Raw genomic sequence first — 23,220 nt, 5'->3', positions numbered from 1 at the left:
ATCTATCATGATATAGTACAAAAATTTTGGGGGGGATAGAGGCATTTTTTGAATTTTAATACATTAAAAAACAGGTTTCCACTCTTTTTCTTTAGCCCAAGTTAAAATCTTTTTGCATTCTTCATTGTTGCTATTCTGGGCCTTTCTCCAGCCTTCAAGTTCTCTACTGTAACCCCTCATTATCCCTACTATCCCCCTTCCTCATCCTCAGGTGAGCATATCCCCTATGTCATAAAGAAAATGAAGACTGGTCACCAGGCATTTTTATGTTTCCTTCTTACCATATTTAGAGCATTCTTCCATTCCCCTGAGTCAGAAGAGACGTGTTTCCCCATTAACCCTGTCTCCTCTTCAAGTTCCTCTTCTCTCTCTCTCAATCCCTCTGAGAGCAAATTTCTCTTAAAACTATACTTAAGACACCTGGACATCACCAGCCTCGTGCTGATAGGACAGATCCACGGAGTCAGCTGGGCCCATGACCTGCTTCTCTGCTTCTCCATGTGTGGTTTCCATTTTCAGGGTCACCTCGGGTTCAAGGTGGCTCCTGGAGCTCCAGCCATCACAGCCACATTACAGGCAGAGGAAGGAGAACTGGGCATAGAGGGCTGCCTATTAAGGAGCCTTCCTGAAAGTCTCACGTTTCTGCTTACCTAGCCAGAACTCAGTGACATGGCCAGGGAGCAGCAGGGAGTCTGGAAAATGTAGTTTTTCGAAGAAAACACAGTGATGTTTCCAAGAACCACAGTTACCAGGGTTTTGTCACCAAGTGCAGAATGAATACTGGGAGGCAACTAGAAGTCTCTATTTTCGTTGACTCATGGAGGAAGAATGAGGTGGGGATACGAGAAGATCCTTATTAATCAGGATCCAGGCCAAAAAAAAAAAAAAAAAAATGGCGGACTCCACAAGGTGTTACTGAATGAAGGCAGCTGTGTATGCAGGGTTACTGCTGTGTAGCAGCAGTGGGTGCCATCACTGATCCTGGGCCTAAAGGAGCAGGGGTGGAGGAAACAGTGAGGGCTGGGACCATGCAGGAGGCCTCCCCCAGGAGCTGTCACCACAGAACCTCCTGTCTGGGACGAAATTAGGTCTAAATTGAGGCTCCCTTTCATGACTGCTTTTTTACCAGCTCCTCCTCCTTTGTCCATTTCTCCCTAACCAAGTTTCCCAAGCTTCATGCCTATTTCTGTGGATGATGTTATCCACCACCAGGACTTCCTCTTACACATTTACTACAATGTACTATACTACAGTGATTCTTCTAAGCTCTAAATCTAATTTCTAAATGCCTATCGGCCCTAACTGGCATGCTCCAGGGGGATCTCAAATTTAGTATATGCCCAAACAAAGCTCTTGGTCACCTCATCCCACTCCTCCTCTATCTCCGTCAAAGCTTCGGCCAACTAACCACCTCTCGAGCTAGGAATTTTGAAGCCAGTCTCAGGCTCCTTCCCACTACCCACATTGGCCACCGTGTCCAATCACTTTGACCTTGTCCGCATCTCTTGAACGCCCCTGCAACCCGCCCCTCCTATAACACACTGCCTTAGTTCACCATTTTGTCTAGAGGGTTTGTCTCTCTGGCATGAGTCTCTCTCTTCTGCCCATCTTCCACACAGCTACTGGAAACCTCTTTTTAAATTAAATAAAATCTCAACGGTTTCTGGCTTTAAAATCCCTACCTTTGTTCTTGGTAAGGATTTTACCAAGGTAGCTGCAGAACAGACTCGTTAAGATCCCGGTCTCAGAAATCGGACTGCCTCAGCGTGACTCCCAGCTCTAGCACTTCTAGGTTTTTTACCTTTGCAAGTTATTTGACCTCTCTGTGGCTCTAGAACCTAATGCTTCTTAGGGGTTCTGTGAAGATTAAATGAATCATTGTCTGTAAAATGCTTAAAATATTGCCTGCTACATAGTGCATTTTCAATAAATGGTAAGTGTTTTGATTACCAAACTGTTCAGTCCAAATTCCCTAGCGTGGCATAAACATCCTTCCGGTTGGGCCTAACCAAACTTCCCCAACCTTCTTTGTAACATCAGCCTCCTTGCTATTCAGGGAAGGTTCCCTGCCCTTTCATGACTTCATATGAAAATATCACCAGCATTTTCATTTCTTTCTCCAACCTCATATTTTTGCTGTGATGGTTCTCTCTATAATCCGATTTAGCAATGTCTAAATATTTAATTTCTTAAATTTGTAACTATGTAAGAGTATTGGTTTAAAATCATGACGTTTATAATACATAATTCTAATAGACTGATTTTGAATTTGATCGCCTATGAATATTCAAAAAGTTCCTTCAAATAGAACAGTGGGTCACGGAGTACAGCTTGGGTTTGGGCATGCATTTGATGAAATGGCAGGAACAGCAGAACCACAGATAAACTCAGATCTAATGGTGTTGGCTTAATGTATATAAACAATATCTAACATCACTGTGAGCCTTCAGCTCCAAAATCAAAGGTCACCATATCATGAAAAAAAAAAAAAAGTTCCAAGTTAAGTGCTCAAGCCAATGAAACATTAAACAAGGGCACCTGCATTTTCACAGCAAATAATTCCAGTGGGGATTTCACGTTGCTGTGGATACAAAGGGAGGAACAGCTCAAAGATACTTGTAAAGCAGGGAGGGATTAGGGTATCCAGGGAAATAAGTAAAAGGTATTGTGTTTCATTCCATGCTTCAGGAGGACAGCTACAAAATTAGGTCTAAACATCCTTATCCTTCAAATAAAGAGGGTCACATTGCCAATTTATTGTGAACATGATAAAAGAAACATAAAACTTTTCATGGTGCTTACCCTTCTGGGCAGTAGATACATGTCAGCCCGCTAGGCGATCGCTAGTTATTTTCTAGCTGATTTTGTCTGTGTGCGTCTGCAGGGTGCAGGCATAGCAAAGGCAACCAAAGCAAGTGATTTAATTAACTGCTTTAATTAATGCTGTTATTTGAACAAATAGATAATGTAGAGAAAAAATTATTACCCCACATCGATCTAAATGTTTCAATTTAATTTACTAAAACCTCTGCTTTCTGAATGGTTCAAAACGTGACAAAAATATTTGCCAAATGAAAATAAATCCTAGCTTGTGATAGATATGTCACCTATCTACATATTCTACTAGTTAAAAAATAACTCAGATTTAATTCAGTCTTAACAACAACACATGGCATAAAATACTATAGATGGAGTTTAAAAGTTGGGAGCTCTGTGAACTTCCAATATTAGAGGCAAAACAAATCCTCACAAAATATATATTGTAAGTACACAGCAGATTAAGAGAATCTACCAGTTTTTCCCTGAAATAATTTAACTTTCTTTAGCAATATTTTTTTCTGTGTAAATCATAAGAGACTTTTGGTCAAGGTCCTGAGCCATTAATTTAATTTTTTTACTTTTAAAAAACTTTTTATTTTGGAGGATTTTAAATATACACGAGGTGAAAGAAGCTTAGCAATTACTAACATTGTGCTGCTTTTAAAATACTCACCAACACTGTTTGTTGTGGTTGAAGTAAATGCCACACATTGTATTATTTCATCATAAATTCTCTAACATGCAAGAACCTAACAATAAAATAAATTTAAGAAAACGGGAAAGATGCAGGAGATTGTTAAGTATTTAAAAGGATTTCAGGGGCACATTAACCAAATGCAATATTTGGACCTGGTTTGCATCCTTATCCAAACCAACTAACTGTAAAAGAACAATTTTAAGACCACTGGGAAAACTGAACACGGACTGGTATCAGATGATATTAAGGAGTTATGGGGTGTGTGTTTGAGTGTGTTAATAGTACTCAATTCATTTTTGTTGTTAGTAAAAATTAAACGGCAGCTGCATCCATGGCCACAAAGTTGTCGGTCATGACACACTCTGACCTCCAGGGGGAGACCGAAGAGAGAGATCCATAGAGGAGGCATGGGATGGAGGATTCTGAGCACATCCAGAAGGGAGTGGGCAGTTCGTGGGGTAAGACAGAACTTAACACCTCTCTCCCTGACCCTACTTCTCTCTTCTCTTGAGTGCCATCTTGCCCGGCTCCACCTTGGGTGGTGGGTCAGAGCTCCCTGGTCCTGGAGCTCCTGTAGGAATCAGGATGGGACGTGGAGAAATGGGGCAAGGAGTAAGTCTCGTAAGGTACCCTGAGTCTGGGTGTGACTCAACACTGGACCCGACACTAAGGTAGAAGTGTCTGCCTGGAGGGCCCTGGGTGCTCTCTGGAGTCCTCAGGGACCTGGCAGGGGAGAAGCGTAGTGGCCAGGATAAGGGGCTAGGCAGACGTTCAGGATCTCAGATAAAACACTTATGTATCACAAAAGAAACACAGAAATCCTTACTGAAAAAATGAAAATGCCAATTGAAAAGATAAGAATAAAATTTGGGAGTTCTGGCAAAACAGATTAAAATGAAATTGAGTTTTCCTTTATAATCTAGGGGAAATGATTAATGATGTTTTTATCTATGTCTATGAAGTAAAACCATTATACATTTACATTTTAAGCATAGGTTTATATATACTGAGCACATACCAGATGTAAATACCAAGATGGCAGCTATCAAAGACAAGCCAGAAAGCCCTTGCACATGAGAGATGGCAAAATACAAAACACAAATCAATTTGTTCCTTAAGGATGGAATCATGGAGCGTTATGGGAATTCAAACTCGAGTGGAATCACTTCTGGTGGGGGAGGATGAAGAAGAGCTTTATGTTTTGGGCAAAGGCTGGCTATTAGCAAGGCTTTATTAATACCACATGGGCAGGTTTCTTCTTGGGCCTTCCTTCTTAATGGTGACAGTTTAAGCATGAGACTTCGCGAAATGCTTTCTGCTAGGTCCAGTTTAGCATGCTAATACTATGAATGTGGGTTCAACTATATAATGCTAATAATAACTTAAAAATTAGGCCCTGCAAGCCCTAAAGTAATGATGTGACTTAGAAGTTATATGATTTGCTAGGAATTAGAAAATGTGGTTTGGAAAACAAACCCATAAATACAAGTTAGTTACAATGAGCAATTACGGGGGAAATAGGTTTCCTTATAGATGAGACTGCCAATTTTGAGCAAATGTCTACATAAATGGCTCCTAAACCCACCTGCATGTCGGAATTACCTGGGGATTCTATTAAAAATATTGTACATATTCCTGAAACCCACCTCAGGCCAGGAACAGGGTCCCAGGAAACTATATTTGTACAACCTTCCCCATCCCTATCCAAGTGGCTGTGATGTGCAGAATTGTAGAGCCTGGAACTTTTGCAATCTGTTGCTTATAGAAACAGTTACTTAATATTAACCCTAAAATCTCAAGGTGATTCACAACATTTTCCTCCACCACAAGGTCTTAAAATAAAAAGGAGAATTCAAACCTTTTTTTTCAGGCCCCCATGTCTTACTATACTGGTAGTGTTGGATTATCTGTTTGAAAGGCATTATCTTCAGAGAAGTACACTTAGCGAGAAACCTGGTCTCCACAAGCCACCTGCTCCATAGATGGCTTTGCCTGCTCTGGGTCTCACACAGAGGCTCACGGTCCTCCCACTCCCCAGCAACGAGGACCACCTGTCACCTCTACTGGAGGGCCCTCATGCCTGTGTTTCCAGGCAGGGCTCTTTCTGGGCTTCCCTTCCAAATTTCTACCCAACATCAAATGCTATAAGTCGGGGGCAGTTTGACATGTCCTTATTCCTTCAGTCCTCTTGTACGTCATTTTATGTGTGCCAAGATAAAAGAATTCAAATGCATGGGTGTTACGGCCCTAATCCTCCCTCCGCAGGGAGGAAAGTAAGTGACTGGCGGATGCAGAGCTGACGAAGTGGGAGAGGGTGCGCAGCTGAAGGTGTACGATGCCTTTTGCTTTTTTGGGAGTGAGGCTGCCCATGAAAAAAGTGGGGATGGGAGGATGGGGCAGGAAGGGCAAAGACCACATTGGCCTATTGGCCTAGTGGCATTGACTGAGTGAGTCCCTGCAGGTCTCGTGAAGACACACATTGCTGGGCCTGATTCCCAGAGTTTCTGATGCAGGAGGTCTGGGTGGGGCCTGAAAATCTGCATTTCCAACAGTTCCCAAGTTTTGTCCATGCTGGCGGGCCAGGGATGGCACTTTGATAGGCTCTGTTCAAGGAGGAGAAAACTGAGAGGCTCCTGAGCGTTTGGGAGTCTCAAGAAAGGTGGGTGGAGTTTAATGTAAGTTTCTATGAAGGAAGTGTATGATCCCATTAAATATCTGAGAGACATGAATCTCTTAGGAGGATGTTCTGCAGACTCCAGGGAATGTCTCACCAGGAGTCAGATGCAGCTGCAGGTTGGAAACACCTCCGGCTCAGTCCTCAGGGAAGAGGGCGTCCTCCACATAGAGGACACTCCAGCTCCCCAGTCACTTCCCGCCTTTGAAAGTCAATGCAGGCTTCCATGGGGGTCTAGACATGCAAATTTACTTACTGGGGAGGTGTCTGTCTAACAAGTGTCAGCACTAGGCCTTTGGACAGATGCTTGACATTTGCTACCTGACTGAATGCTCAGGCCGGTGTGTGAGGAGGGAATTCTGGATGCCTTCCCTGCAGCACAGGTGAGGAGACTGAAGTTCTGGGTATTGGAATCATTCTCCTGGGCCCTCTCCACTCCTCACTTCTGACTTCCTTGACCTGCTACCTCCCCTGCAGGGCTGGGAAAGCAGAGCCTGGCCCTACCCCCAGGTTTTGGATTCAGTCCCTGGAGAGTGGGGCCTGAGTATCCCCACCTCCGACAGCTTCCCAGGCAATGCTGATGGTGTTGGGCCACAGACCATGTTTTGAAAACTACTGATTCTAACCTTAACTCCATCCCAAAGTAGAAATAAAGTATTTGCCAAGACAAGGTCCTTAAATGCCATCTCTTTTCCAGCAAAACTTTCTGGTAGTACACCTGCATCCTCTTTAGAACTGCAAGAAACCCACAAAAACCTCTCCACACAGCTTCTTCTCCATCATCGTCTATGCCCAAGTTTCAGTAAAAGGCAACTTCAAGAATATTAACAAGGAAGAACCGAACAAACTTAGCAAACGAAGGGACCGTAAGGGCACTCCAGAGACAGTGTTGAGGCCCACTCACCTCACCCTGGCCCACCTGCTCACCTGAAAAAGGGTCTCCTGTCTGCCTGTCTCTGCCCAAGGCCATTCTCGGACCTCAGTTGTCCACAGTGGGGACCCACCGACAAGGGTGTCTTTTGGCTTTGTGGCTGTCCTCACTTCCCTGTCACATGGCCCTGCTCTCAGGCAGTTCCCTAGGATCACTCCCAAATCAGCTACTTGTATCCAAATGCTTTGTTTTCAGCTTGGTTTGAAAGAATGCAAACCAAGACAGGTACCAATGTGATTATTTGAAAATCATCCAATAACAAATGATGAAGACTGAGGAGGCGGGTGTACGACTCAGATCCAGGTACATGGTTTGTGCTGTGTGTGATCATGAAAAATGCATTTCCTACTTACCCTTGATGCCAAAGAATCACAAAGCACCCACAAAAAAAGGACAATAAGCTGACCTTCCCCCATCGAAAAGGCCTAAGGTTGCTCAAAGTGGATTGCTTTGCTTTTGTTCTGGGAGTCTCTAATGTGGGTATGAGGAGATAAGTTACCTTGAAACAAGCAGGGGTGGATAATTTCAGTAAATGGAGGTGCTTTTATTTAACATTAATTACATTTAAATATTGGAGTCAAATAGGAAACCCCATTGTGATTAGTGACACCAGGGTGCGTTCTGGATCATTATTCTCCGATGGCAGAATGTCAAGTCTTGCTGCCTGGGGAGAATGAGACTCTTGTACCTGACACATAAAGCTCCTTCCACCATCCCCTTTGCTCTGGCCACCAGACCAGCCTCTGCACCAGACCTGATGTCCTGTATGCCCCGTGGATGTCCGTCTCCTGTACGCCCCCGCTGTGGATGTCCGTGCTGCCTGCTGCCTGGGCACATTGGAGGGCGGCCCTGCACATGCCCTGGGCCTCACTCCCATGCCGTCTTAGCACAGGGCAATGAACAGGGCAATTGCGAGGAGCACACGTGCAGAGACCGAGAGGACAGGCAGTCACAGTCACAAACCTGTCCATTGCGGTTGAGCTCTGAGATCAGCAAGGAAGCACTGACTATTTAATTAGTCACCTAATTAGTGACAGGCCACACTGAAGGTTTCAGATGTCCTCAGACAAATGTAAAGATAAAAAGCCTAATTAAGCCGCCAGCGCTAGGCTGGCTGCTGCCAGAGCCCACAGCTGTGCCGGATATTGTGCGGAACTGCACGACCCGATAACAGGAGTTGTGGTCATTGCCACAATTGCAGCTTTAAAAACATGCCCTGCTTGGTCCAAGCTATTCTTAGTCACCTCGACACATTCAACCAGATGAGGGGATCAATGTCTAGGCTGAAAGTCTGAGGTTGCCTCTTTTGCTGGGATGATTTGGTTGGTTTTCAAGAAAACTCTTCTCAGTGGTGGAAATGGAAGACAAGGGGAACCCGGGCTTTCCAGTGCCCACCAACCAGTGCTTCCTGCGAATCAGTGTTCTAGTCACACGGAGGGTCGCGGGGACACAGGCTGGGCTGCTTTCAGTCATTCTCATCCACGACTCTTGTAAGCATTTTTCTAGTGCCATTACAGGCTCTTCAAAAGATTCTTTACGTCAGGATTAAATTAGGAAAGAGTTAAAAATAATGGATTAAAAAGGAACTTCCCCGTAATTAGGAGTAAATACTACAAAACACTGAAGCATAGAGACTCATGTGCTGAAACAGAAGAGGAGAGCAACTGCCTCAGCTCCATGAACGCAGGCCCAGGAGACAGTCAAGGTGCTGTTCTGCATCATTCTGGAAAAAACGCCTGTTTGGGACACTGTCTGAGGCAGGGCCTGAGGTTCTGCATTTCTGACGAACTCACAGGTGATGTCAATGCTGCTGGTCCACGTGTCACACCAGGAGTGAAAGGATGCAGAGAGGTGCATACACCTGGTTCCGGCTCCTCCTCCTCTTCTTTTTTTTTTTTTCTTCTATTTTGCTATAGCATTTATATACTTTAAAAAAAAGATTCTGGAGTATCTTTGTGGAAACCTGAAATAGTCAAAGCACTGCATTTGAGGAGTTCAGTGATGCTAGACTCGGTGGAAGTTCACTTTATAGTGAGTTCACTTTACAGATCTCACCCTCATAGGGTTTGTGGAGTTTCTACCGTGGTGGTGCCTTCGGGCTGGCAGGACCTGGGAGCCCCTGCTGGGACTCTCCTTCGGCACAGATGAGGACAGTACCTCCCTCAGGGCCACAGCACTGCTTGGCAGCAGAGGTGGGCTAATGGCTGCAGCCAAGTTCTTTCTGCTTTCTCCAGTGCTTGGAGGTTTTACAGAGTCTTCATAATGGAAGTGCTGAGAAGGAGAACGCACACGTGACATCTGCAGTGTCCGAGCTAGGAACTTTCAGTCCCAAAGAACAGGGCGGCCAAATGAACAAACCCACCAATCACAAGAACAGTCATTGAAAAATAATCCAAGTGTATCACTTAAATGTCTTGGGCATTATGAAGAACACACATAATCTCACAGTGAATGTCTTAAGATCTGTCTTTTCCCCTCCAATTCACGGCCCTCTACCCCATAGTACAAGCCGGCATTTTCTTCCTCTATGCCCTGCAATGCAAGAGAACCACCCCATTGCCCTCGCCTTGCCCTGCCCAGCTCCTGATCCTTGCCACAAACGTGCACGCTCCTGCGCCGGCCGGGCAGGTGACAGGAAAGAAGCCTGGGTCCTTTCCTCCTGGGCTCCCTTCAGAGGCCAAGTGGACAAGACAAGGGGGAAGGGAACCAATGAGCTGAGCCCACCCCACCCTGAATGACTCTACGCCCCTGCCCATCTCCACCCCTGGAGGCCTCCCGCAGGGCTGAGGGAGACTGTAGAAGCCTCTGAGGGCCGTTGGCTCCTAGGCTCTGCTGGGGATCACTAGGGCCAACAACAGGAAGGCACGGAGGACAGCAGGGGAAGTAAAAGACTGGGATGCTGGAGTGTGTCCCCAGGAAAACGCCTGCCACGCATGTCTCCCGGTGCTGGAGGGCCCAAGAGGCTCCCCCTAGGAAGGACAAGACGCAGGACTCAGGCCTGACAACCACAGACAAGGAGATGTGTCTGTGCAGATTAACTGCACACAGCCAGCAGATAAAATAGCATACTTTAAAAACAAGTCAGAACACCAGCGCAGTATTCCCTCATCACATGGAGCTTACATCCTAGGGTATATTAGGTAGTGAGTTTGCGTAAAGCACTTCAGCTCTCCCAGTAGCACCTCAGCACTTGGGGAAGAAAGCATAGAAATTTACACAAACTGCTTTTGGTGTCCCTTGAAGAGAAGACCAAATGTATTTTATAATTTCTTACATGGAAATAATACAAGAAGAAAGTTGTGTTTGTTTTGTCATCAGATGACAGAATTACCAGATTTTCTGGAGAAAGAGGTTACTGTCCTGAGCCTCAAGTGGATTTTCTAGGAACGATGGTGCGCCTGCTGAGTCTGACAATGCAGCTCAAGACTACAAGGAGGCAGCCGGGTGCAGTGGCCCCTGCCTGTAATCCTAGCACTTTGGGAGGCTGAGGCAGGTGGGTCACTTGAGGCCAGGAGCTTGAGACCAGCCTGGCCAACATGGTGAAACCCAATCTCTACTGAAAATACAAAAATTAGCCAGGCATGGTGGCTTGCACCTGTAATCCCAGCTACTTGGGAGGCTGAGGCAAGAGAATCGCTTGAACCTGGCGGGAGGCAGAGATTGTAGTGAGCCGAGATTGCTCCACTACACTCCAGCCTGGGCAACAGAGTGAGACTCTCTCCAAACAAAAACAAAAACAAACAAAAAAAGACTACAAGGAGGCTGATTTTCCTAAATTTTGCTTCCAAAATGTAGATTCAATCCTTATTGGTGGTCAGTGTTGGGTGAAAGCTGTATTTCTTCATTTCAGCTCAAATCATGTATAAAATTAAATTCAAATGGCAGTTAAACTGGGAAAGTAAAATAAGCAGTAGGTTACCATGGTGATTGCTAACTTAAGATAATTAGAGAAAAATAATAAGAAAACTATTTCCTCTCTTAAGGATTAGAGATCCGTAAACTGATACCAGTCTATTTTTAGTGTACATAATCTGTGTAATAATGATAGAGAATTATGAGTATTTTAGAATGCTTTAAAAAGCTCTATTTGATTGGGAAATTTAATCAACCCAATACTTACATCAAAATTTATACTTGTCTTTATTAAATCTAAGTTGACTCCACAAAAAGAAAATTACTCGTATATGTCTCAATGTAATCATTTAAACAAAACATTATGACTAAGTAGATAGCTAAATTAAGATTTAAGGCCTGTTTATGATAACTTCTTAACTGCTATAATTTCACAGCTCCACCTTGATAATTCATCATTCAAAAATGGTTGCATAAAACTTGCTGTTCGAAAGTTTTCAAGGCAGAGACCCATCAGAATAAGTAAAGCACTCAGACTACAATGTGGCATGCCCTGGGAATGGAATATTCCTAGGTGCTTCTCATCATTTCATGCTTGCAGTGAAATATTGCTGCAGACTGACCACATTATTTAAAGCACATGAACTCTGTTACTAACTTCAATAATGACACATAATTTATTTCTAGTTACCTAAGGGTATGTTCTGGAGAACTGAACAAACTGGCTAGAAAGGGAAAAAAATCAATTCTTTTTTTATCTGGTTAATGTGATGTTAAATGAGCAAAATAACCACTTGGGATTAGCTCGTCTCCATGTTAACCAGGCACATACACCTTTTGAGGGTCACTTCCTCCGTTCATTTTCTTACCCAGCCCCTCACAAGGCCCCGCCTGTCTTGAGCTAGGAACTCTGCTGGCTTCCAGAAGAGTGACGGTGGGCTGCATTTTCCTATCTCCTGCTTACCTCTCAGCACCTGTAGTTTTGAGTGGTAGCTAAAGTTTTTCACGTGATCCTGAACAAAAGATTTGGATAAACTGGACTCTTAATCCAGGGTTCTGTGGTTCCCAAAGTCAGGGTTTTAAAACATCTATGAGACTTAAAAAAACATAAATGAAGGTAGCGAGTTTGACAGAAGCTAGGCAATACACTGATGGCTCCATGTTAGGTGCTGATGATGCCAGGCCATGATCCCAAGTTCTCAGACCCTAACCCAGGGTGTTCTCTGTTAAAGAGGTGCTCAATTCAATGAGCAGATGGAGAGAGAGACTGGGGATGCTGCAAATCCCTGAGCCTCACGCATCAGAAAAATGGGCTCTGAAAGGAAACCTTGTTTAGTGCTTTGAGGGGGATGAGAAAACAGCATCAGAAGAGATGCATAGGCCTCTGTATTCCCTGAAGGGTTTTACCTGTTCCATGGGATCCAAAATTCAAGGGCTGAAGAAAGGTCCTGGCCCACATGCCATTTCTGAAACTGTAATGTATGAAGTCAAAACTCATTCCCAAACCTGCCTGATTATGTGGAGTGCCTATTAACATTCAGATTCCTAGACCCTTCCCCAGGAGTCCAGGTTCTGCAAGTTGGGTGCAGGATCTTAGAACCTACATCTTTAACAAATGCTGCAGGTGGTTCTTATGATCTGGCCAGTAAGGAAAACATTCCTTTAGAAAAGGGGTCAGTAGGTTGTTTCTGGGAAGGGTGAGACAGTACATATTTCAGGCACTGAAGGCCATATGGTCTCCGTTGCAACTACTCAGCAGAGGAGTCTGCCATCTAATCTGCTACTGTAGCACAAAAATGGCCACAGACAACACATAAATGAGTGTGGCTGTGTTCCAATAAAGCTTTATTTACAAAAGCACTTGGCAAGCCAGTCCTGGCCTCAGGGCTATAGTTTGCTGACCCTGATGTAGAATATTCTTTCACTGATTGATTCATCCACATAGGCAGGGTGTGTGGAGTACCGAACAATCTCAGGTCTGTTCTCTGAGGGTGTTCTCTTCAGATGTAGAAAGATAATTTTTATTATTTAAAAACCAATCAATCAATAGAATAAAACAACTCACCAAAATACCAATGTCTCTAGGAAGGAAATTCCAACATTGGATGCACCGACCACAATGATCTTGGCATTGACAGTTATTTTAGGTTCCAATGTTAGTTTTCTGTTTGTATGGTTTAAAGCATAACTGATCTGGAAAAAAAATACAAAGACAAAGAAGGAATCAAAGAAAATGTAGCAGTGTTCATACCCCCAAATTACCAATTATGTAGAGTTATTTAACCAGGACATTACCACCAAAACAAACCCAGTAGTGCCCATGTACAGCCACAGTGAAATGCACGGGAAGGTATTTTTAAGAAATTAATGTATGAATATGTGAATATGCCTGACATCTCAGCTAGGTCACATCAGAATGCCTGGTTTTCAAGATTTTGTCTTAATGCTGACAGATGTCTCATACAGAGCGGAGACCCTCAATGATTAGAGACCACCAGTAAATGATACTACAAGGAGATGGGCAAGCTACTCCCTGAGAATCTGCAGTTCCATGAGAGGTCCTAAGTGTTTTCTTCTGTCCACAGTTTCCCTGAAACCTTGAGTAACAAATTATAATAGTTGGGTACTTGAAGATAAGTTTTAGCTCATGTTCAATTCTGTGTCCCTCACGTTACTTAACGCGGTATCTTCTGGACAGTAGATGCTCAATAATATTTGTAAAATGGCAAACATTTATTAAATGGCAAAAATGTGTTAAATAATTAGGGTTGTTCAACCTTTCAGATACTTCAGAGTCAGGGAGGCCTCTTAGAATCACAGAAAGTAACTGGTGATCATGTTAATGTCCATGTTTACAAAAATGGCCTGAATTAGTCATTGATTTGATTTACTTCCCTGCAGAAGCTGCAAGGGGTACATTAACTGTGCAAAGTAAAGTTTTACAAAGAAGTGATAGAGCATTCTTGGAAGAACATTGGGATCTATGCCAAAAGATCTTGGTTCTATTTTTAACCCATTGATTCAACATACTTTTTTGTTTGGTGCTTACTATGGTGTCTGGACAGTAACAAGAATTACAGCTGACTTCTCATTGGAAACAATGGTGACCAGAAGTCAATGGAAAGATATTCTTATCACCTCATCCCATGCTGTTAACTACATCAGCATTAACTTCATCCTCTGGGTCAGAAATCTCCACATTCTGATAGGTCAAACCTGCTTTGGATTTTCTTAAAATCCTGGGATACCAGGAGTTGGAAGTCTGACAGAATAATGGTAAAGTCTTATTTGGGTTCCCACCCACTTTCCAGTACTGTAGGGGCATGGGTGTGGCCATATGCTTTGCCATTTAAAGGTAACATCTCAGATCTAGAGCATAAATCCCATTTCTCTGTCTCTACATAGCCTAGCAACATGGAGGAAGGAAAATGGCTTGAGCCAAACAATATATTGATAGAAATTTAAAACAAAAGTGGGAGATTTCAGACTCCATAATTAACATTGCTTGTACCTCTCAACATCATTTCCACCCTACAACTCCCACCTTTAAGTTGGCACAACAGAGATTTTGGAAGATATTGGGCTCACTCCCATTTTCAAGAGGGACTCGGATCCACATAAACCAAGTCACATACTCCATTCTCTTTCCTCAGTAATTGGGTCAGGACACACATGTGACCTAAGTTAACCTAATCAGAGTGAAGCCCAGGACTTCTGCATGATAGTTGAAGAAGAGAAGCCGTCTTGTTTTCTGGATGGCATGTGGTGTAAATGTGAAGCCTGAAATGGTTATGGTCATCATGCCAAGAGGGAAACCATCCTGTGTTGAAGCCCCAAGAGAATCACAGAGAAACAGAACAGGCATTCTTTTCAAACCCTACCTGAAACCCATACTACCTTTGGACTCTTCAGTTATATAAGCAGTACATATCAGTGAGATATTGCCACAATAGTGCTGTGTAACAAACCACTTCAAAATGCATTGGCTTAAAACAACTGTCACTTATTCTGGCTCTTGCAATTCTGGGTCAGCTGGAAGTTGGCTGATCTAGGTTGGACTCAGCTGGGTCTGGCTCCAACCTGCAGATTCCAAACCTGCCTCACATTTCTCTGATGCAAGGGAGCCAGAGCTTGTTCTTCTCATGGCAATGGCAGAAATACAAGAAAGGTAAGTGAAAATAGGAATACTTTTAAAATCTGGCCAAAGCAAGTCATGTAGCTGAGCCTAACATCCATGAGTTAGGGAAATACGCTCACCTTTAGAGGGAGAAACCTCAAAATCACACAGTAAAGGACACAGCCCAGGGAGGGATGAAGGCTGGGAAGAATGACACAGCCCACTGCACTTCTTTGATTGTTTAGGCCAGTTTGTTTTTTATATGCTACTGAAAACTTCCTAGATTGATATACTTTCTAAATGAAAATAATGAATATACCATTTGGTTGAAAAAGTGCATGTTCTTCAAATAAATGTCAGTTCTGATTTGCTCTACGAGAATTTCCCAGGACAGATCCATGAGGAATTGTGCGAGAAATCTAGTTCCTACTGGTTCACCTGGGTGCCAGTGTATACTGTACTCTGCTTAATTTCCAAGACAGGCAGGCTGACAGCAAATACATTTTAGCCAGCCTTACGTTGGGTGGTCTAGAGCAAGGAAGGTGGGAAGCATATGTGTTGTAATGATGGCATCTAATCGCAGGTCTAGTTAACAGATTTAAAATGCAAGCATCTTGACAGAGGTCAGAAGCCAAGATTCTTTTCAAAAGGAGATATGTTCAGACATTCCCCTCTGTGTTGGAAGTGTAAGCTAACATTGAAACATGGGCAGTAATGAAATTCTCCGGTGAAGAATTATACCTCATTTATGAAACAGCTCCTGTATCAGTGATACAAAGGCAGTCTGGGGAACAGAACAGAATGGCTTTTGTTTCCTACACAATAGCTGTAACACCAACAGCTGCCGGGCCTCACACATCACCTTTCTAACTGCTAAGTACACAAAGTGGCCTCCGGTGTCAAGAGCCAGCAACCAGTACCAATGATGGTGGGTATCTCAGGAGAGCGGCCAGGCATCACAATGATTCATAGTCAACCCAATTTTGTGCCCAGGTTTTAATTAAAAACATATCCATCGCCAGGTATGATGAGGTCTTCCGACCTGAAAAAATCGTGTTTTTCTTTTATTAGTATAGATAGTTTTTAAATGTCTTGGAAAAAAAAATTCTTCCCGGCCTGAAAACCCCCTTCAGTGACAACTGTAAATGAAGACGGCTTCTGCTGCTTTATGAAGGGTTTATTTTGCACAGAAGCAGGAAGCACAGGTTACTTTTTGATGAAAGCAGAATATTTCCTTCCTTTATGTTCCCTCAAACTATGAGTTTTCATGGGAATGAAAAATAGACATGCAAGATCCTATGAGTCAAGCCAGCTTTTCCTTTCCTCCCTCTGACCATCTGCCAAAAACTGTCCCATGCATTGGAGATTCTATTTTGGGTCTGATTTCCTTCATAGAAAAGTAAAAATAAAAGCCCTAGCTCTTGGCTCACATTTTATAGACAGAAATTAAATGATCCTCATAATGGAAAATTATTTCAAAGATTAAACCGGGTGAATTGTAACCTATTTACCTACCTACCATACCAGGAATAACATGGATGGGAAATCCAATTCTTACCTCCATATCCTTTCCAGACATTTCTATTTTTCTAATGGCATTAGGTTAGCATTTTAGACAAATAGATGATTTTTTTTTTTGAAGTGGAGTTTCGCTGTTGTTGCCCAGGCTGGAGTGCAATGGCACCATCTCGGCTCACTGCAACCTCCGCTGTGGTATCCGCTGAGGGTAATGGTGATTCCAGGACACTGGCTTTTTTCTTAACACTGGATAGAGCATACTCAAAATCCGGTAGCAGAGGTCAAAAAGTGGGCCACGGTGGCCTCTATGATTCAATAAGTAAATTTCTTTAACTAGCATTTTTCTTATATTTCTCTTATCAACTCCATCTGTCTCAATCCCTCATATACCCATATTCCCTATTTGGGCGTTATCATTAATTTGCACATTTCTAAAAGTTAAAATTATTGCCACCCTATGACATTCACTTGTGGCCATTCTTAAACACTTAAGAATCCCAGGTTCAAGCGATTCTCGACAAAGGGATGATTTTAAGTGTAGAGATCAACAAGTAACCCAGCAAGATAAAACAAACCATACATCATGGTGTATAAGCTAACCTTTTAAGCTAAAAAAGAAATTCCTTAAAGTTGATGTCAACTCTCATAATGACTTTAAAATACAAACCATAGATTCCATTGCTTAGGTAGGAAAGGAAGTAATGATAATATTTGATACCCCTGTTAGGAAATTCTAAAGTTGAGCTTGGGGGTTGGGGGGGCGGGGAGGAATGTGGAAGATTCGGAGGTCAGATGGGAGGGGAGACAGGCTGAGATGGGAAAACAGGGAATAGAAATGAGCAAATATTTATTTTTAACTCTTTATCTATAATTCCCTATGAGCTTCTGAAACAGAGGACTGTACATGTGAGTAGCTGAGTCACTACTGAAGGAGCTTGTGGTTGCTTTTATCCATTTATTTGGTTGCCTGCCACCCTGCAACTAGACTATTAACTCCTAGAGGCCAGGAACTATGTCTCTGTGTTTTGAGCATTTGCCTTCTTTTAGCTGAACAATTTCTGCCATGCATTTTGGGGCATGTGGTAAGTGGTAGAATAGGCACATCAACTTCGTGTTTCGTGGACCCTTTGGAAAGGGTGTTGACATAATTTCTGTATTCCAAATTATTTTTGTTGCTTCATTCCCATTTGCTTAAATGGCCAAATGAATAATCTGGATGTAATAACCACTCAGGATTAAATTTGATCTTTTTAGTAAAAATGATGTTGATGTGCACACCCAGTTGAGTTTATGTCATGATTCACATACATTTGTCAAGAGAACTTAAATAAATAGTTTTGAGTTTTAGTTAACACTTGTTAACTGTTCTGTGTGTATAGAAAAAAAATGGTCAAAATATAATTTCATTGGATATACATAGACCCGAGTTCCGTGTTTCTGCAAGTGGTTTGGTTTCTCTTCTGCACTTAGAATGAGTTAGAATGACTATAAAAGCATTACTGAAACTCAATTTCAATGTTAGATTCAAAATCGGGAGTTATTAAAACAACAAATAGGCTGATACACTAGAAAGCGACAAAAATAAATACAAATGATCCTACATAATACATACAAGGTTCATACTAAAATGGATCACGATGTTATCTATGGTGAATTTTTTCTTATCATAGCATTTCTTTTGGAGGTTACGTTCCACCTTTGGGATCATTAACCTGGGTGTCATTAGCTTGGTGGTAAGGTTTGGGCTTGTTTTCTTAACTTTGCCACTGGTTGAAATTCTGAGCCTCTTTTTCCTAAATACCAGTTTCCTCGGGTGTAAAATGGAAGTAAATTACATGAACCTCTGCTTTCCTCAGCAGGCAAACATGGGAACCAGTCTTTTAAAAATGTCTACAAATACTTTGAGCTTTTCAGGCAAAGATGTTACACAAGGTAAAATTGCAGATGCTCTCTCCCATCTGCAATATGAAAGGCAAATCTTTGAAAAACACGTTTGAAAAGGGCAAAACAATGAGCTCAATTTTCAGCTCACACCCATGTGTATATACATCTTTTCTTACAGAAAGCTTCCAAAGACTTCAAAGGGAGCTCTGTCCATACAAGGAAATGAAAGCTGGAAAGATTCAAACCCATTAGGAATAAAATTTCTGAAATCCATAATAAGCCTACTTTTGCTTTATAAATGTAATCTTTCTTATGCTTCTCTCTCTCTCTTTTCTCCTTGAGAAACTCTCTGTTTTCCCAATTTGAGCAAAACAAATTATGACAGATTTACAGTGGTACAAATATTAGTTTAGGGCTCAAAGTTCAAGTTGACCTCTTTGAGGCAAAGTATTGCAATATTACAAATAAATAAAGAGTAGGGGGGTATAGACATTTTAAATAGAACCAATCAGTTGGAATCTCTTCAACAGGCATAAAATGCAATTTCAAAAAGACTTTCTACTAAAATAATTAAAAAGTTTCAAAAGTATGATATGAATACCAACACCTCTGTCCCATAGAGCGTAAGTCTGTTGAGGTCAGGCTGTGGTTTTGAGACTTGCTTTATGAAGGATTCACTTAACTTTCCTCTCGGTTGGGGGTACCGGGAAGCTCAGAAAAATTTAGTAGCTCCAGCACTTTAGAAAAAATGTAAACTGTTCTGCTGTGATATCCGCTGAGGGTAATGGTGATTCTAGGACACTGGGTTTTTTCTTAACACTGGATAGAGCATACTCAAAATCAGGTAGCAGAGGTCAAAAAGTGGGCCACGGTGGCCTCTATGATTCAATAAGTAAATTTCTTTAACTAGCATTTTTCTTATATTTCTCTTATCAACTCCATCTGTCTCAATCCCTCATATACCCATATTCCCTATTTGGGCATTATCATTAATTTGCACATTTCTAAAAGTTAAAATTATTGCCACCCTATGACATTCACTTGTGGCCGTTCTTAAACATTTATATTAGAAAAATGATTTGGAAGCTAAGTTGAGGTACTTTACTGGATTTCATCAATTCTAGCGTGCACATTTTTTTAATGCTGGTGTTCCTGAAATCAGCCTTCCAGTCAACAGCATTTCAACAGTAGCAGTCAGCCAGACAGTAGCAGTGACATAGTTGTCCTTACTTGTGCATGGGTACTTGGCCATGGCTGTTCATCATCATCACTTCAAGAGAGTCATGTGCATTATATGCACAATATGTGTTAAGTGCTTCTAACAATGTCTTCAAAAAGATTACAGCATGATTTGGCACTGAAATGAATACTTATTGTGGTGTTCCCATAAAGGCCCAGAAACTGAGCAGCAAGGTACAAATTTGATATTAGTGAAGCAAATACTAGTCATTGGAGGAATGGATGTAATTCCATGTTTTCTTGCAATGCAACAATTGAGTGCTTTTCAGGAGCAAATAAAAGATGACAAGGAGATGAAGCTGTGTTACATTTTGTTACTGAGACACATGCAAAAAAATTTTTCCACATCACCCAGCAAATAGTGCAATTGAAGGGCACGTAAATTGCCTCCCCTCTCTGAATAGATGAAAGAAATTTCAAAGCACTAAGACTTATATGACTGATTCATATGCTGTTCAGGACTCTCATTTAGACATTGTGTTACAATTTAATTGGCTGCAGTTTTTTTTTCTTAATACTACCTAAAATAAAGGTACATCTTATAATTGATAGCAACTTAGATTTCATGAATTAGGTGGTTAATTCACTTGTGTCCAATTAAATAATAGCCCCCAAACAAGTAGCTCATACGATCATTAAAATATGGTTGCCTTTGTGCAATACACAAACATCGGCAAGGGAGATCCACTGTTGGCTTTTCAGAGGCACTGAAATTCATTAATCCTTAATATAAGGCACATTAGCACAAGAACCAAGATAACCTCATATGTCTCTCCTTCGCCACCTTGGGTAGTGTAAAGTGTTCAGAAATGTCCTCTGGGTTTCTGCAATATCCTACTCGAATCCTATCTGGTCTGTGTCAGCTAGCTGGCACTCCAGGTATCAGTCTCAATACAGGGTCAGCCATAAACTGGAGAAATGACTTCTCTGGGGGTGAACACACAAGGAAAGGCAGGAATAAAGTAAATCCATGGAAGAAAAATGATTTACAGAACCAACAACCTGACTTGCATTGTTCTATAAGTAATAATTAGTACTACCTTACAGATGTATCTCTTTAACAAACTACTTAACATCCTGCTACCTAATCATTCTCAAGCTCTATATCCCCATGAAAGAACTACTTGTACTGGAATAAAACGAGGACATGAGCTGAAAGGTTTGGGAAACACATTCAAAAGTGATGGAAGGCATTCTTCCTATTAAATAGTACCCTTCTGAAATGATGGATAGTTATTAGAGAACAAAAATTGTCTTCCATGTATTAAACTTAAACTACGTTAAAAGGAAAAACAACTTATTTCTTCTACATTTTCTCAGAACACTCATGATGCCAAATGTGTGAGTTTTTCCCACACTGACCAATTTTCTGACACCAGCAGTGTGTCTGTTCTGTGGTTCAATTCCATTCTGACACTGTCTATCTAGGCTTAGTCCCACAAGGCTGCTCCCTGTACCCCCACTTCACATGCCAATCACAGGTCCATGTTGCCACCTGTACTTCTGACTGGCTGGCTATCAACTGGAGGTTCCCATGACCCCTGCTTAGGTTACGATAATTTGCTAGGATGGCTCACAGAACTTGGAGAAACAGTTTGCTAACTGTATTACTGGCCATTATAAAAGAGTTGGGCTCAGGAACAGCCAGCTGCACAGGGCATGCAGGGGGAAAAGCACAGAGCCTCCATGTGCTTTCCAGATGTGTCCCCCTCCCAGCACCTCTGGTGTTTACCACCTCAGAAGTTCTCCTAACCACTTTGGTTAGGGTTTTATGGAGGCTTCATCGTGTAGGCATGGTTGATGAAATCATTGGCCATGGGTGGTTGAACTCAACCTCCAGCTCCTCTCCTCTCCCTGGAGGTTGGCAGGTAGGCCTGAAAGTTCCAACCCTCTAATGACATGGTTGGTTCTCCTGGCAACCAGCCCCCTTCCTTAGGTACTTTCCAAAAATCATCTTGTCAATATACAGACTCATGTGTTGTTGAAAGGAGCTTGTAATCAATAACAAAAGATGCTCCTCTCACCTTTATTGCACCAGAGTTTTGTCAGGGGTGGGGAACGAAAACAAAATATTGTAACAAAAGATGTTCCTGTTGCTTTTATCATTTAGGAAGTTACAAGTGTTTCAGGAGCTCTGACCAGGAGCTGGGGACAGAGACCAAATGTATATTTATTTTATCACAATATCATAGCATATATGTATATGTTTATAATACAGAGTTTGATTATGAATGTCTTAATAATGAGTTAAGAAATCAGAGAAATATATGAACTAATCTGTGGTAAATGTATTCTAAGATTTTTGTGAAATGAAAAACAGTTATATTGTTGGTTGTTTTCCCATCCTAAAAACAGTAAGGGGAAGGTTTATAGAGAATGTAGGGGGCATCAACTAAGTACTATTTGCTTAAAGGAAAGAGAATTTCAGGTCATTTTTCTCTTTCCAATCTGTATCATAAAGGGTGGGACATATGATATATCAGAGATGTGTGAACAGTTGCTATTTAGCCATAGACTTTAAAATATTTTGTACTTATATCCTGGAAGTAGGCTGGAATCTGCCCTTATTCCTATAGAAACAAAACTATATAGCAAAGAGTTACTATGCCAAAGAGTCATTTCTCCAACTAGAAAAGCAACTCTGGAAAAAAATTTGGGGGATAAAAATCAATATTCTAGAGTCAAAGAACAAAATTTCAACAAATTGAGTTTCACAGATCTGACTGACTTTGATTAGCAATTCATGAACGGGGCAGCATTCAGCCTACAAAACAGAAAGGAGCTCTGATGAGCTAGACAGAGTGGGTAAGCTTTATCAGCAGTAAAGAAGTGAAGGAACACAGGAACAATGAACAAGTAGTGGATTGTTCATTTCAGTATTACTTTCCTTAGAGAGACGTAAGCAAAATCTTGCTGGCTTAACGGGATTTGAATATCACCTCTCTCGTGATTTCTCAGCTATTTCAAGTAAATAACTTAGTTTCGGATTGGTAAAGTGGAACTTTAGCACAAGTGACTCCATTTTGGACCCACTATCTTTAACACTAGCAACAAGGACAGTCTAACTTGTTAGTGGGGAAGGAAACTGAATGTGTGAAGCAATTCTGAGGGCATTGAGATAACCTAGTCAGTATCCTGATGTCTGAAATTCTACCACCAAAACTTTAACAGAGCTTAATTCAACAATTTCAATTTGACAGATACATACCAAGCATCTACCAGATGCCAACAATTGGTCTAAATGCTGAGGTGTGAATGAGGCATGGTTCTTGTCTTTAAGGAATTCTCATTAGGTTGGGGGACAGACAAGTAAACAAATAAAATGCAGCACATGTGACAAGGGTAGTGTATCAGGAAGCTATTGTTGTATAACAAACCAAGCCAAAATGCAGTGGGTTAAAAGAGTACGTATTCATGTGGCTCATGGTTCTGTAGGTCAGTAGTTTAGGCTGTGCTCACCTAGGAAGTTTTTCTGGACTCAGCAGGTG

General features: G+C 41.9%; 1 protein-coding gene across 1 annotated transcript in view; it reads right to left on the bottom strand.

Annotated features, from left to right (window-relative positions):
* CFAP61 (cilia and flagella associated protein 61) overlaps nt 1-23,220 on the bottom strand; it is a 291,671-nt gene that overhangs the window by 113,740 nt on the left and 154,711 nt on the right. Inside the window, exon 18 of the mRNA XM_050805793.1 lies at nt 13,040-13,167. Within this exon, the coding sequence (XP_050661750.1) occupies nt 13,040-13,167 (128 nt within the window). The remainder of the gene's footprint in view (nt 1-13,039; nt 13,168-23,220) is intronic.

Source organism: Macaca thibetana, chromosome 10 (assembly GCF_024542745.1).
Source record: "Macaca thibetana thibetana isolate TM-01 chromosome 10, ASM2454274v1, whole genome shotgun sequence".
NCBI classification, from domain to species: Eukaryota; Metazoa; Chordata; class Mammalia; order Primates; family Cercopithecidae; genus Macaca; species Macaca thibetana.
The sequence above is the reverse complement of the archived record's forward strand: the minus strand, read 5'-3'. Positions and strand labels throughout refer to the sequence as shown.